This window comes from Diuraphis noxia, unplaced genomic scaffold (genome assembly GCF_037042655.1).
Source record: "Diuraphis noxia isolate RWA-SAM2 unplaced genomic scaffold, SU_Dnox_SAM2 contig0001, whole genome shotgun sequence".
In the NCBI taxonomy this organism is placed as follows: domain Eukaryota; kingdom Metazoa; phylum Arthropoda; class Insecta; order Hemiptera; family Aphididae; genus Diuraphis; species Diuraphis noxia.
This window is the reverse complement of record NW_028301711.1, coordinates 87,864,016-87,878,759: the sequence shown is the minus strand read 5'-3', so window position 1 is coordinate 87,878,759 and position 14,744 is coordinate 87,864,016. Positions and strand designations below refer to the sequence as shown.

The following is a 14,744-nucleotide window of genomic DNA, read 5'->3' as shown; positions in this document are numbered from 1 at the left end:
TAAAAAATGTTGACTTATTTAGTTGTTAATATTTGAGTAGTATTAAAATAATAAGACTCTGTATTATTAAAAATCTAAGTACTTATGTTCCCAAATATAACTGAACAAAGTATCTTGTACAGCACTAATCGTCATTTTATATTATATGCTAGGACCTTGATAGTAATATTATTTCAATAATATAAATGTGTTGTCACCAATTTAATGAAGCATTATATTGTACATTTTACATTACGAATAATCAAATTTACATATACATATTACAATTAAATGTAAAAAGAATTCCATGTATAATATTTTGATATTTTAATTTTAAAGCTACATTATTATATTATTTTATTTTTCAAATGTAAATATGTTTTTTTTTTAAAGAATTAATTATAGGATTTTTAGTGCATTCAATTAACAACCCTAAAAGGGCTTATTTATAGATTCTCAAATATTATTTAACGATACAAACAGTTAATTTAATCAAAGTATTTGTATGGATATTTAAAAACAAATGTATCATTATAAGAGATCAAATGTTCATAGTATAATTCTCATATGCTACAGTCATTGTTTACTATAAAAATAAAATTTAATATTTTGCATATTGTGAAATAGTTTACTTATAAAATGTATAATTTAGGTTTCCAGATTGGTCACAAGGATCATGGACAGATTTACAAGTAGATGGAAGTCTAGTGCGCTATGATTCTGTCCACCATGAGAAAGATGACGTTGATTATGGTCAAGAAAGTGACTATGGAAAAGAAGGAGATGTAGAAACCACTGGAGGTCAACAATACATGCAAATGTCGCAGCGACAAAAGAGAGATTTGTGGCGGGAGCCAAAAACGAAAATAATAGAGTATTTCAGGGATATGCAGTTTAAAACCCCTCCCAAAAAACGAGTACCAATGGAACAGTTTTCCAAGACAAACAAATATCACGGAACAACACACAGTCCCGCTAATTCAATTAGGAAAAAGAGGTCTACAAATGAAGATTTGGACGAAAAATATAATAGTACAGAAGGCAATGACGCAACTTCTGTAAAAAATACTGATAATTTAGATGACTTTGTTTTTAACGATTTAATACACCAGTGGAATATCTTACAGACTCTTCCAATGGTCACAAATCATAGCTGGGAACAATTCAAGAGAGATACAGCGGATTTTAAAAAGATATCATATTATGTTCCATTCATTTCAGATCAAATTCGAAAAACAAAAGACCTGAGTAAGCAACATAATCATAGCGAGAAAAACCCAAATAATGAAAAGACGAAATGTTATTGTCATCATAATGTCAAGGATTTTACACCTTTAAATGATAGAGATCAAATAGAAATTGTAAATAAAGTAAATAAATATTTTCCAACAACTAAAAAATACTCTGAAGACTTAAATCAAAAATCAAATTTTCTCTTTGATTCTATTCAATTTCAAAAAAAAAGGCAATTGGATGTCGAGCAAGATCGTATCGAAGACTATCTTAATTTAAGTGATGAGTTAAAAGGAATAGAACGTGGTGAATTGACAAATGTTGAAAAAATTTCTCAAAAATATCCTGACTCTTTGAACAAAAGTGCAAGTGTTCCGTCCAAAATAGTACAGCGAAAAAAAAGAGAAGTGAAACATTTATTTAATTTTGGTGAAGAAGATATTAACAATAACAAAAAGAAATGTTACTGTTATAATGATTTTGAAGTTTTTAAATTACTAAAAATATTTGACGAGATGAATAAATATTTGGCAAATACTCAAAAACATCCTTTGAATTTGAACAAAAAATCAAATTTCCCTTTTGATTTTGATCAACTTCACGAAAAAAAAGAGTTGGGTAACCAATATATTCATACCAAAAACGATACAAAACATCGACAGAAAAGATGCTGGGGTACACCAGCAAAAACAACAACAGAACGTTACAGAGATGCACAGTTTGAAAACCCCAAAAGGGGTGATCCAACGGAACCATCTTCCAAACCAAATGAACATTTCGGAACGACACAAAACCCCGCTGATCTTATTAGAAAAAGGAGATTTATAAATGAAGATTTGAATTACGAATCTGAAAGTACAGAAGACGACGAGGAGGCAGCCCTTAGAAATATAAAAATGAAAGATAACTTTAATAGGTACATGCGCTGGCGGAATATCGTAAATGCTATTTCAATGATCAAAAATAGTATAGGGACGTCAGAGGAAAAGATTAATAAAAATGAATTTGAGGTATTCCCTGAGAATGCACCATTACCACCTCCGATAACGTATTTTAAGTTCGCTGAAATTCAAGGAATCCCGTATAGAGAAGCATTAATAAATTGGCGGAGTTTAGAACGTGCGTATCTTCAGAAGGAAGCTGAAATCGCTTACACTGCCTATCCTGGCCAAAATCATCCAGATATAGTCATAAAAGATTTTGACCAAACATTCGATGGTATAGAATATGACTTCAATCCTCTGTATCCCGAGGGCACTGATGAGGACCCGACAGCCTACCGGGCTCTTACACTGCCAGATGGTTACCATATAAAACCCCGACTATCACGCCGTGCAACATACGAACAAAAACAGTTAAGTGGTGCCTCAAATTCAGCCACTGTGGTTAGTCATTTTCAAGTTGTCGGTTCTAACCCATCAAATTACCGTACAAACCAGGAAAATACCCCAAGTTTAAATCAACGGTTGAAACGCAGTTCTAAACAACAGAATCAACAACAGCGTACAACGACGAAATTTTCGTGGAGTTGTGAGATGCCTGTTGTTAATGACGAAAAATATCTTAAACATCCTGAAAACGGGGTCAAGTTCCTCACTTATGGTGGCCGTATTGTAGAAAATAATGTACAGACAGGCAATGATCAACAGTAAGTCAAAGTTTTAAACCATTTTATAATAGTACATTTGATTAACTATGATGAATTTATAATAAGTATGAATGTTTTATTGTTTTAATAGTAACGAAAATTATTCAAAAAATACATACAGTTGCTTGTGGTTAGTTCCTAGAGGGCCAAACATTTTGGAATATTCCATAATAGGTGAGCATTTATTGTGTATTAAATATTGATCATCTTACTATAATTTTGAAAAATAAAGTAATATTACTATCGTTAAAAATATTAATGAAAATGTAATTTAAAATTTTCAGCAACAGGAATGCCTTCAAATAATCAAAGTATACACACTTTTGCACGGCAATTGTGCAGTAAAACCCGTGCGAATGGTAAAGACACTGGTGTCCGAAATGAAAACACGCTTCAATCACGCCGGCCATCGTGGGTAACTGTAACACGTGAGTATACTCAGTGGCATTATATATTATATAAACTTGCATAATAGTAGTTGATTTTTCAATACTTAATTTTTATAGGAGAAAGAGTGCCTATGTATATATTTTTAGTAAAATGTATGGGTTATAATACAAAAAATTTAAAATATATAACCGCTTTAAATTTAAAATTTTTTTTTTAAATTCATTTTATGTAGTATTTAGTAAATCCTTTGAAAAATACCTATAACGCAGCAGGTAGTGTGAGTAATTTAAATGTGGTTAATATACCAAAAACAATCGTTTAGTTTTGTAACATTCTTCATTCATTCATATTTAATTTTTAACTCAACTTAAATAATTTAAACCTAATTATTTTTTTACTATCTATTATCATTAGAAATATAATAAATATTTAAGACCATAACCTGATAATATGAAAGTTACCTAATAGTACTGCTAAATTATTTCTTAAATTATCGAAAATTTGTAGGTATCACTCAAGAGAAACTAGTTCCTACCAGGTGTCCTGTGTCTCCTGGTGTAGTGTTCTACGGCGTGGTTCCAGCTCCACCACCACCTTCTACGGTAGCCACAAACAAAGTCCAGGCCGCCCCATTGCGACTATGTGCCAGGTTAGTATCTTCTGCTGATGACTGTGCGACCGGACAAATGGGACCAGCTGACCAAATGAAATATACTGTGTCCGAATGCGTTGATCAAGACTCGTCAACTGGAACTGCTCAAACAGTGATTGCAGCTCAAACAATCTTTGAAGGTAAGTTTATTATTATTATAAAAATTAGTTATTTTGTCGTGATAATTGTTTAGTCATCAGTATTCAAACTTTAAACAAATGTTATAACGTGTGTGATTATCATATACCCGTATCCTATATAGTAATGGAATGAATTACAAAAAATAAAAATAAAAATAAATTGCATTATTCATTATTTAAAGAACAGTTAATTGAAGTTGAGTTATTCAAAATTTAAACTTGCTGTAATCATATTAAACTTAAATATTTTAGATTCTAAGCATAGATTTTACAACAATAGATTTTTTGTATGTTTACACAAAAAGTAGACGAATGCTTTCATTTTAAACAAATTCTCTTGTGGTTGTAAATTGAATATGGTTAAAAGGTACTTTTGAGAGGTCAACAATTTTCTAAAAATTTTCAAAAGCATCTGAAAAAAAGAAGATTATGAAAAAACGAAATTTATTACGAAAAACCAGTTTCTGATACTTGATTTTAATATGAATTCTGTTGAATCATAATATTTTCACTGAATGTTTTTAACATTTGAATATCAACTTATTTTGACTTTTTCGAGTTCTTAAGGCATAAGAAATTTCTAATTTTATTTAGTTTAATTATTATCGATAAAAATTATTCGAGGTTAATTCAAGGTTCCTCATAACTTATTGTTAATGGAAATTTAAAAAAAGTAAATACACGATATTTCTTTATTAGCGTCTGAAATTAGAATTTTGGTAAAATTTATCAAATTACTTTTAAATTGTTTTCTATTTATGTCTAAAATTTGAAAATTTAATATACTATTCTTTATAATATTTTTTATCCTTTTAATAATAATAATAAATGTTCCCCAAGTCTCAAAATATTTTTATTTTTTTTTTTGAATATTTATGGTAAAAATAGTTAATTTCATTATTAATTGAGCTATTTGTAGATACTTTCATTTTTAAAATTTAAAATTTTTTTACTTTATACGTCGGTAAAATTGTTCTTTGGGTGGGAATGCTAGAAAATTTAAAAACTCTGAAGTTATTATTCTAGAAATTGAAAAATATTAAAGATACATACTACAAATAATTTTTTTTTAACAGCTATTATAAATTTGAAACCTGACAAAACTCATAAAAATCTCAAAAATTGGCAAATTATTTTGTAGATTATTTATAAAATGTTCAATTTTTAAAGATAAGGATTGAAAATTTGTAGTAAGTAATTTATAAAGTTATCAAAATATTTAAAAATATAAGTATTTTTCAATTTTTTCAGATATTTTAAATTAAAATTTGATGTTTAAACTAAGAATAACTATTTTAGGTACATTTGTATAATTTAAAAATTATTATTCATCACCACTCGAAAAATTTTAAATGTTTTATTATTTTACCTACTCTAATTGACATTTTAAAATACTTTTTTTCAGTAATAATGTATTTAACAAATTATTATTTTATTGAGGTATTATTTATGTATAATAGTAAAATAAATTGAAAGCAATATTTCAGAAACCCGTCAAACGCTAAAATGATAAAAAATGTGATATGTTCAGATTATTGTTCCAAGTAATAAAATACTTCGTTTAGTTCAGAAACCAGTCAAGTATTGAAACTCTATGCCTGTTTTATTGTTAGTCAAATAATGTGTTTAATTCAGAAACCCGTTAGGGTATGGAAGGTTTTTTAAAAAAATGTATTGAATTCATAAGATAAGCTTTTAACGTTTTCTGAAATAATCCTTTCAATTACTTTAATAGCAATAATATTATCAAATATACTTAGGCTGACAGTCCGTCATTCCGTCAACCTAACCTTTTATACAATTTAACTAATTTCTATGACTTCTCAAAATAGTAAATACCTACAGTACAGCAAGTCCAGAGTAGTACTTACACACTTTTTCAAATTTTAGATTCTGAGCGGAGCGATGATGTATTGATTTTACCATGAGTGTGTTTTTTTTAAATTAATATCGATAAAAATTTCTTTGTTAAGCAGAAAAGCTTGAAAATTTAATACAAGGCTCTTAATATATTGTTACAATAGTAGTTGAAAAATAAAATAAATTCATAGTCACAATTTTTTTTTTATAAGCATTCAAAGTTTGAATTTTGACAAAATACGTAAAAATCAAAAAAATTCACAAAATATTTTAAGCTAGAAATTCATAAAAAAATTTCTTTTTAAATCTAAGATTTGAAAATTTAATACAAGGTTCATTAAAAGTTTTTCAATCTTTATCACAAATATTAAGTCCACCGGAAATTCAAATTAAATTTTTATGAGCATTTGAAATTTAAATTTTTACAACATTGGATTTTCACTTTTAGCGATTTATTTATTTTAGTGTAACTCTAAAACAAGTGATTGCAGATGTTTGAAATTTTCACTGAATTTGTATATAGACATTTTCTATATTTGATAAAATTTTCAAAATATTTAAATTTGTTTCGGGCTGTTTACTGACATTTTAATTTTTCAACTTTATTAGTTTTTTTTTTAAATAAATATCGATTAAAATGTACGTGTTCGGTAGAAAAGCTTGAAAATATAATACAAGGCTTCTAACACATTGTAAAAATAGCAGTTAAAAAAATTTAAAAATACAATGGCACGATTTTTTTTTATAAGCATTTAATTTCAAATTTTGACTAAATACGTAAAAATTACGGCAATGTTCAAATTATCTTAGATAGAAATTCATAAAAGTTTTTCTTTTTAATTCTAAGATTTGAAAATTTAATACAAGGCTCCTAACATATTTTTACAATAGTAGCTTAAAAATAAAAGAAATACATAGTCACAATTTTTTTTATAAGCATTTAAAGTTCAAATTTTGACTAAACACGTAAAAATTACGGCAATGTTCAAATTATCTTAGATAGGAATTCATAAAAAATTTTCCTTTTATATCTTAGATTTGAAAATTTAATACATGGCTCCTATCGTATTTTTACAATAGCAGTTGAAAAATAAAAGAAATGCGTCAAAATTTTTTTTACAAGCATTCAAAGTTAGAATTTTGACAACATACGTAAAAATCACAAATTATTTTATGTTAGAAATTCATAAAAAATTTTGCTTTTATATCTAAGAATTTTAAATTTTATATAAGGCTCCTAACATATTTTTACAATAGCAGGTGAAATATAAAAGAAATATATTGGTACAATTTTTTTACAAGCATTCAATGTTTGAATTTTTACAACATACTATGTAAAAATCACGAAAATCACGAAAATTCGCAAATTATTTTAAACTAGAAATTATTAAAAAATTTTCTTTTTAAACCTAAGATTTGAAAATTTTTAATAATATATTCTAGACAGATAAACCGTCTTCGCTCAGAATCGTTTTTCGTATACAATGATATAATATCATTGGATTCAAATTTAATTCCATCCATTACAGTAACCCACTAGTAACCTACTGTACAGCAGAGCGGCATCCACGACTTACCCGCCTTTTTTAAATTAAAATTCTCAAATATGTTGATAGGTTAAATAAAATAAGAATGTATTTATAAAATTGAAAATTAATATTTTTATTATAACTATGTGAAATATAACAGAAACCTAGGAACTCACCACTAAAAACATGCAATCCTTATATTATGAAGCATAAGATTTTATTTTCTACTTCATGTATAGATAAACCAAATGTGAAGGTTACTGCTCACGATCTAGCAAAAATTAAATTTTAAAAAGAATTCTGATTGTAAAAATTATTTATGTGATTAAGGTTTTAAGAAAGATTAGTTAATGATTAATAGTATATATACCTACTTATAATATTTTATATTCCATCTAATGTGTGATGAATTGAACGCAAACAATTTATAATTACAACTTTTGTATATTTTCTTGAAAATGCTTTTAAAAAATTATTTGTTGATATTATTTTTAAAAAATGTTTTATTTTCTCCATAATCCGATAATTGTATCCAATATCTACCGAAGCATATTACCGATAAAGATTATCCATTCGAAGGGATACCTAAAAAAAATGAATAAAAATGTTCTATTATATTTCAAATTTAATTAAGCTAATTCACTGAAAGATAAATAACAAAACATTGACTAGGCACTTACCTTTTATGCGAAATGCATGAAAAATTGTTAAACTCGACCACCAACTACGGCGTTTGTTACAAATGTGGTGGCGTCAAGAGCATCTGGTCTGATTGTACCTGTTGCTGAAAGGAAGTTTGCATGCACACACACGTGGAAATAAATATAAACCGCCGTTCTCAAAGCGTACAAAAATATTGTTATTACACTTTGGACGGGGGCTAATGTGTATTTGCGTGATCAGACAAAACAAAACAACCAAATATACACATGAAAAAAATATAAAATATCAACTCTACAAGAAGCGTTAACACACAGAAAAAACAACTCTTAACTACAAACGCTAGTGACGTTGGTTGCGCACAGACGCGGTGGGACCGTTACATCGTATGTTACCCTACCATTACCTCAGCATAACGCAATGTTGATGCCAGCCCCCTTCCGCCGGCCAATCCATACGCCACCACTAATCTAACGCTACCGAGCTTCATTAAACCATGATCCCCGGCATCATTAGCTCCCGCTCACCACAATTAAATCCCTCACAATTTTAAAATGTTGCACCAGACGAGCCTCACGCCACGCATTCCATCACCAACGTATTTATACGCATGGCGCGGGGGGATTGGTGTCCAAAGGTTTATGATGTGATTAATACCGATTACAGAGTGCACCTTAATTCTCTTCTTTTCGATCCCTCTCCGCCGTTCCTGTGACATTTACATGTATTGACAAATTTCTATTCGACTCTGGCTATCCCCAAAACCGTTGGTCGTCGTCTTTATTACCGTCGTGTCACTGTTCGCATATAAAAAAAGAAGCACACATATATCACTCTCATTTATTATGAACATGACATTTTATACAAGTTAATTACATTTTAGATTCTGAGCGGAGCGATCAATGTATTGATTTTACCGAGTGTGTTTTTATTTTTATTTTTATTTTTTTGTGTCTGTCATCACGTTTTTGGGCAGAAAAAGTGCTTCGATTTTTGACTTCAATACTTCGTTTGATCAGAAAGTGAATCTAGTTGGTACTTGGAGAATCAAAAGTAAAAATGTCTTAATATTTTTCTAAATAATCGGGATAAACAAACTAAAAATTAAGGGAAAAACGGGATATTTTATGCACAATCAATTTTCGACAAAATCGGTTTTGGGTTTTTGATGTAACATTAAAACAAATGACCACAGATACATGAAATTTTCACTGAATGTTTATTCAATTATATTCTATACACTATAAAATTTTCAAAAAAATTTTGATTTAAGTTGAACTATTCATAGGTATATGCAATTTTCGATCATTATTTGTTTTTTTTTAAAAATTAAAATGGATAAAAATTTATTTTTGGGTAGAAAAGCTTGAAAATTTAATACAAAACTCTTAACATATTGTTACAATAGCGATTGAAAAATAAAATAAATTCAGTCACAATTTTTTTTTCATAAACATTCAAAGTTTGAATTTCGACAAAAGACGTAAAAATCGCAAATTATTTTAAGCTAGAAATTCATAAAAAATTTTCTTTTTAAATCTGAGATTTGAAAATTTAAAACAAGGGTCCTAAAATATTTTTACAATAGCAGTTGAAAAATAAAAAAAATACAGTCACGATTTTTTTTACAAGCATTCAAATTTTAATTTTGAGAACATGTAAAAATCACGGAAATTCACAAATGATTTTAAGTTAGAAAATTCATAAGAAATTTTCTTTTTAAATCTAAGATTTGAAAATTTTTAATAATCTATAACATATCCTAGACAGATAAACCGTTTCCGCTCAGAATCGTTTTTCGTATACAATGATATAACATCATTGGATTCAAATTTAAATTCCATCCATTACAGTAACCCACTTGTAACTTACTGACCTATTGCACAGCAGAGCGACATCCACGACTTACCCGCTTTTTTTAGAAATAAAGTTATTAAGTATACTACCTACTCGTATTTGTTCATTTCATATTTATCGTATATGTGTACTTTATTTATGCACATTGATGGTGATAACTATTAGCAGCATCGGGAGGAGACACTGTCAGTGGAAGTTGGAGGAGGAACAAACGACACTCGGCTCCAACAGATACGTCGACCGTCGCTTCATCTGTGGCTATTACATCTACATCATCTAACATGCCGATCTTGAAATTTAGTAGTCACAACACTTCGACAGAGGTGATAAACAACATAACCAACCACCAAACGACTGGGCCAACAACCACCTTCTTGACCGCTATGGATCCGTCCTCTACGATATCCAGCAGAAATGGAATTCAACCGTCCATAGACATTACTACTATGAACCCTTCTAATTTTACTACCACTACTACTACTACTACTTCTACTACTACTACCACCTTCTCGCCAGCTATATCTCAACCACATGAGACGATTTCTATCGATCAACAAATACCGTCACTCTCAAAATTATTAACTACTGCAACCTCTCCTTCTACTTCTACGGCTACTGTTCCTACTACTGCATCTTATCACCCGGTTACCGATTATCACGCTCGTCAACAGCAGCAGTGGCAGAAACAACCCGAACAATCGAATAATAACAATAACGATTATTATTACCGAGGACGGCAACAATATTATCCCCCCACACCACCTGGTAATATCGGTACGGATAATAATAATTATTATTCTCATCAACAGCAACATCCACAAACACAACCACATTGGTTGCCTCAACAACATCCTATTACTGCCAACGGATATAGTAATAACAATCAACGTCAGACAATGGATAGTGGTGGACACAGGATAGGCAATTATTATTATCGCCAGCAACAGCAAAATTATGATAACCATAAATACAACACTGATCAACAGCAACAAACGCTGCAGCCACCACATGACTCGTCAATAACGCTTCAACATCCAAACAGTGGTAGTTGGAACGTTCGTGGTGACCGACCGTTGTACATAAGTGGTGGTGGAGGAAGTGATAATAACCGAAACGCACAAGTTGCTTGGAACAGCTCTTCTAGAATTAATAGTAGTAACAATGGTGGTTGGACGACGGCAGCACAACAGTACTGGTGGTACCAGCAACAGCAACGACAGCAAGAACAAGAAAAAGAACATCAAAGACAACAACAACTGCAGAAGCAGCGTCAGCAGCAAAACAACCGTGGTCTGGGTGGAATCTTGTCACTACCGCCCGTACCACTGCCGCCACTGCACGTAGAGCAAGGTACCATCGCCGTTTCGATGCCTACACCACTGCCACTACACCCACGCCGTCAACAGAAACCTTCAAATCACTACTATCTGCCAACGCTGACTACTAAGACCTCTTCTCAGCTGTATCAATTGCAGCCTAAGTCTGAAAGCCGGTATTATCAAGGTATACCTACTATGGTTACCAAACCATAATTGACAACAAGCAATTTATCTTCACCATCATCAGCACATTAATCACTTCTACCAACAATAATCTGTGTGTAATTCTTCACAAATATAACTTAGTATTCACATTTATGTTTATCTCTTACCCCTTTATGAACCACTACAACCATTACACTATCACCATTATGGCATTATATGTGTTTCATTATTATGCGAAATACTTATCACTGCAGACACCATTACATTTTTTAAACCACACACCTATTATGATAATGGATTGATTTAAAATAAAACGATAGTTAAAATTCGTTTTCATCCGAATCGTTGAATTAAAAATGCATATTATTATTTCACTTTTGTGTTTTACATTTGCTTGATATGTCTATGAATAATACAGTATTTAATAATAAAAAATATTTATGCACGTAATTTTATAATTTCATAATCATAATAATCATATAGTGTAATACATTTGTGCTAATTGATTACATGTTTTTTATGCAGAACGTGAATACCAATGCCTCGGCCAATGGACCGAACCACAGCAACAAATAAGCCCGGAAGCTGGTGAAAAATCAATTATGTTGACGTATACGTACGTAAAACGTTTAAATCCAATCACCAAGGAAGGGGCCCAGTATGAATGTTTTGTTGGAACTCCAATACCCAATGACGAAGGTTTAAATCCTGAAACCACTACCACAATATTACTTACGGAAGCAGGAACAAATTCTAAATGCAGTCGTCTTTCGGACCCGTACCGCTCTGGCATGAAGTTAGTCGGAACCAAAGTTAAGAAAGAAGGTAATAATTAATGACCATTATGTAATTTCATTTTTGATAAGATTTTCAATCTGTATATTATAAAATTAATATATATACAGAGTGATTTTTTAAGCATGCTCATCCCATATATAATTGGGTTAGTTCTATTGTCATATTTCTCATTTTTTCTTATAAAATTTACTAATTTCCTGCTTAAAAAATAATTATAAATTTTTCCTCCCGTTTCCTTGTGTTCCATCAACTTGCGCGTATTATAATATTACACTATTCGAGATACTCTAATTCAATCTCAAGTCTCATTAAGATGAAAAATTTCATACTGTTTTCAGGTGCATGTAAAGGATCAACAGAACAATCACAAGACACTGGTGGTGGTTTATGGTACTCCCTTAAACCCCAGCAAATTTCTCCGTCCATTCCCGATGCCGATAACGGAAGAGGAGCATGGTACGCTGCACATCCTGTTCCCGTAGTGGCACAAGCTCCAACTACTATGATGCCTATCCTTAAAGGCAGGAACACCGGTGGTAATGGTTGGTATTAATTTTTAAAATTTAGTTGGAAATACTTTAATTACCTACATTATAATATTTCGACAATAAAATGTAGGCCAAACTGGTTCTATTTGCAGTCTAATTGACGATGACTTCTAATAACTATCTAATTTGTGTAGTAATTGATTTCAAATTTCATAATTTTGTATTCAATGACGTAGAATCACTTTACTGTTAATTAAACATACTCAGATTTTTCTTTGACTACAAATGTTATATTTTCACAGGAGCTACGTTTACATCACGTCAGAATGAACAAACTCGTCGTCCAACTGCTAAGACTAACCATAGTATAAGAACCGTAGTCGACAAGACAATTATCATACTTCTAGCGGTTATTCTAATTACAGGACAAATAGATAGTATAGTCCTTCACTTTTTCAATTAAATTTCTGGTCAAACGAAAACAAAATATTTACAACGACAAAACATAACCTAAAATTTTTACAAACGCATGATTGATTTGCCGACTTTATTCTATTCAAAATGAAATCAGTACGAAAAAGTGGCAGGGTATTTACTTTGTCGCGATCAAGATGATGTGACCGAGTCGCGATCAAGATGATGTGACCGAGTCGCTTGAAAATATTCAATTACGAGACCGAAATTCTAACGTCTATATATTCCGAAATTACGCTACTGCGTAGAAATTGGTCGCCCGATACTAATTTCATTTTGAATATAATAAATAGGTCTATAATGTATACATTTATAATATAAAAACATATAATATTTTTTCACACATAACTATTATAAAATTATCCATTGTTGAAATACTTTTCATTGAAAAAGCGTACAATGATTTAATAATAAATATATTAATTTTAATTTTAATTAGTTATATAGTTAGAGTAGGTTAGGCCTGGTGTATACGTGTATAACACTATTACCACATATACATTTCATATTATTATATTTATAGGTTCATTCAAATAACATAGTAGACAACCTATATTATAATATTAAGCATGATTTTTTAAAATTTTAATTAAAAAATTAAATAAAAATACTTTTTTAAACTTTTTTTATAATATGTATTTTATGATTTAGTATTAAACGATTATATATATATATTTTTTTTTTTAAATAATACTTTTATTATTTTTTTTTTATTTATATATATAATCAAATTATTATTATTTAAAATATAACTCATGCATGTGTTTTGATGTTAGGTACTAAGTTTTATTTTGGAATAAACATCTTTTTTCATATTAATAACGAGTGATTTTTCATTTCAATTTCATACACTTAATTAATATTACCTACTGCCCTGTATTTACTAATATGATAATTACTAGCTAAAAGTATATGGTCATAAAAATCATCATTTAGTAAATAAATTATACTTTATATTATATAAGGCATTAAATGAACAATAATTAGAAGTTAATGATGATGTAAATAATAAATTTAATTCCTATCTAATAATGTTTATTGGTCACTCAGCTTGTTAAGTTTTTATTTGTTAAAGAAATACCTTTAGAGAGTGGTGTGTTGATATCTACAGTATAATGAGGAGGTGGATCTCTTTAAGGTTTGCTAGATACGTATACGGAGGAAAATAGGTACATACCAGCATCTAGCGTCAATCTATGTTCATAATTTGGTTTCTATGAGCTGGTAAAATGGTATCTACATACTTCCCTTTCACCATTCACGGTAATCGTTAAGTGTCTCCATAACAAGGCTCTTGTTTCTAGTGGTGTAGACTGGCTTTCACATTAGATTGAGGTATAGCAATTCCTCGTATACCTTGTGGCCAATGGTAATAAAGCATTACGATTAGAGCTTGATCCTCAATACACTTCTACTCCTCAAATAGTCCCCACCAACAGAAAACTGTGATGAAAAAATACTACCAAGATTAACATCAAAGGAATCTGTAAATCATTCAACAGTAGGTACTTATTTCCGTAATAAGGAAGTTTTACTGTACTATAGATAATAA

General features: G+C 29.9%; 1 protein-coding gene across 2 annotated transcripts in view; it reads left to right on the top strand.

Moving 5' to 3' along the window:
* LOC107169600 (uncharacterized) overlaps positions 1 to 13,916 on the top strand; it is a 34,089-nt gene extending 20,173 nt beyond the window's left edge. The window contains exons 5-12 of one of the 2 annotated variants that reach the window (XM_015519394.2): positions 632 to 2,860; positions 2,952 to 3,034; positions 3,145 to 3,288; positions 3,758 to 4,042; positions 10,117 to 11,451; positions 11,958 to 12,257; positions 12,569 to 12,772; positions 13,021 to 13,916. In XM_015519394.2, coding sequence (XP_015374880.2) covers positions 632 to 2,860; positions 2,952 to 3,034; positions 3,145 to 3,288; positions 3,758 to 4,042; positions 10,117 to 11,451; positions 11,958 to 12,257; positions 12,569 to 12,772; positions 13,021 to 13,181 — 4,741 coding nt within the window. In that variant the 3' untranslated portion in view covers positions 13,182 to 13,916. Of the gene's footprint in view, positions 1 to 631; positions 2,861 to 2,951; positions 3,035 to 3,144; positions 3,289 to 3,757; positions 4,043 to 10,113; positions 11,452 to 11,957; positions 12,258 to 12,568; positions 12,773 to 13,020 lie in introns of both variants that reach the window. The other variant, XM_015519393.2, reaches the window with a different exon arrangement.
* The last annotated feature ends 828 nt before the right edge of the window (positions 13,917 to 14,744 follow it).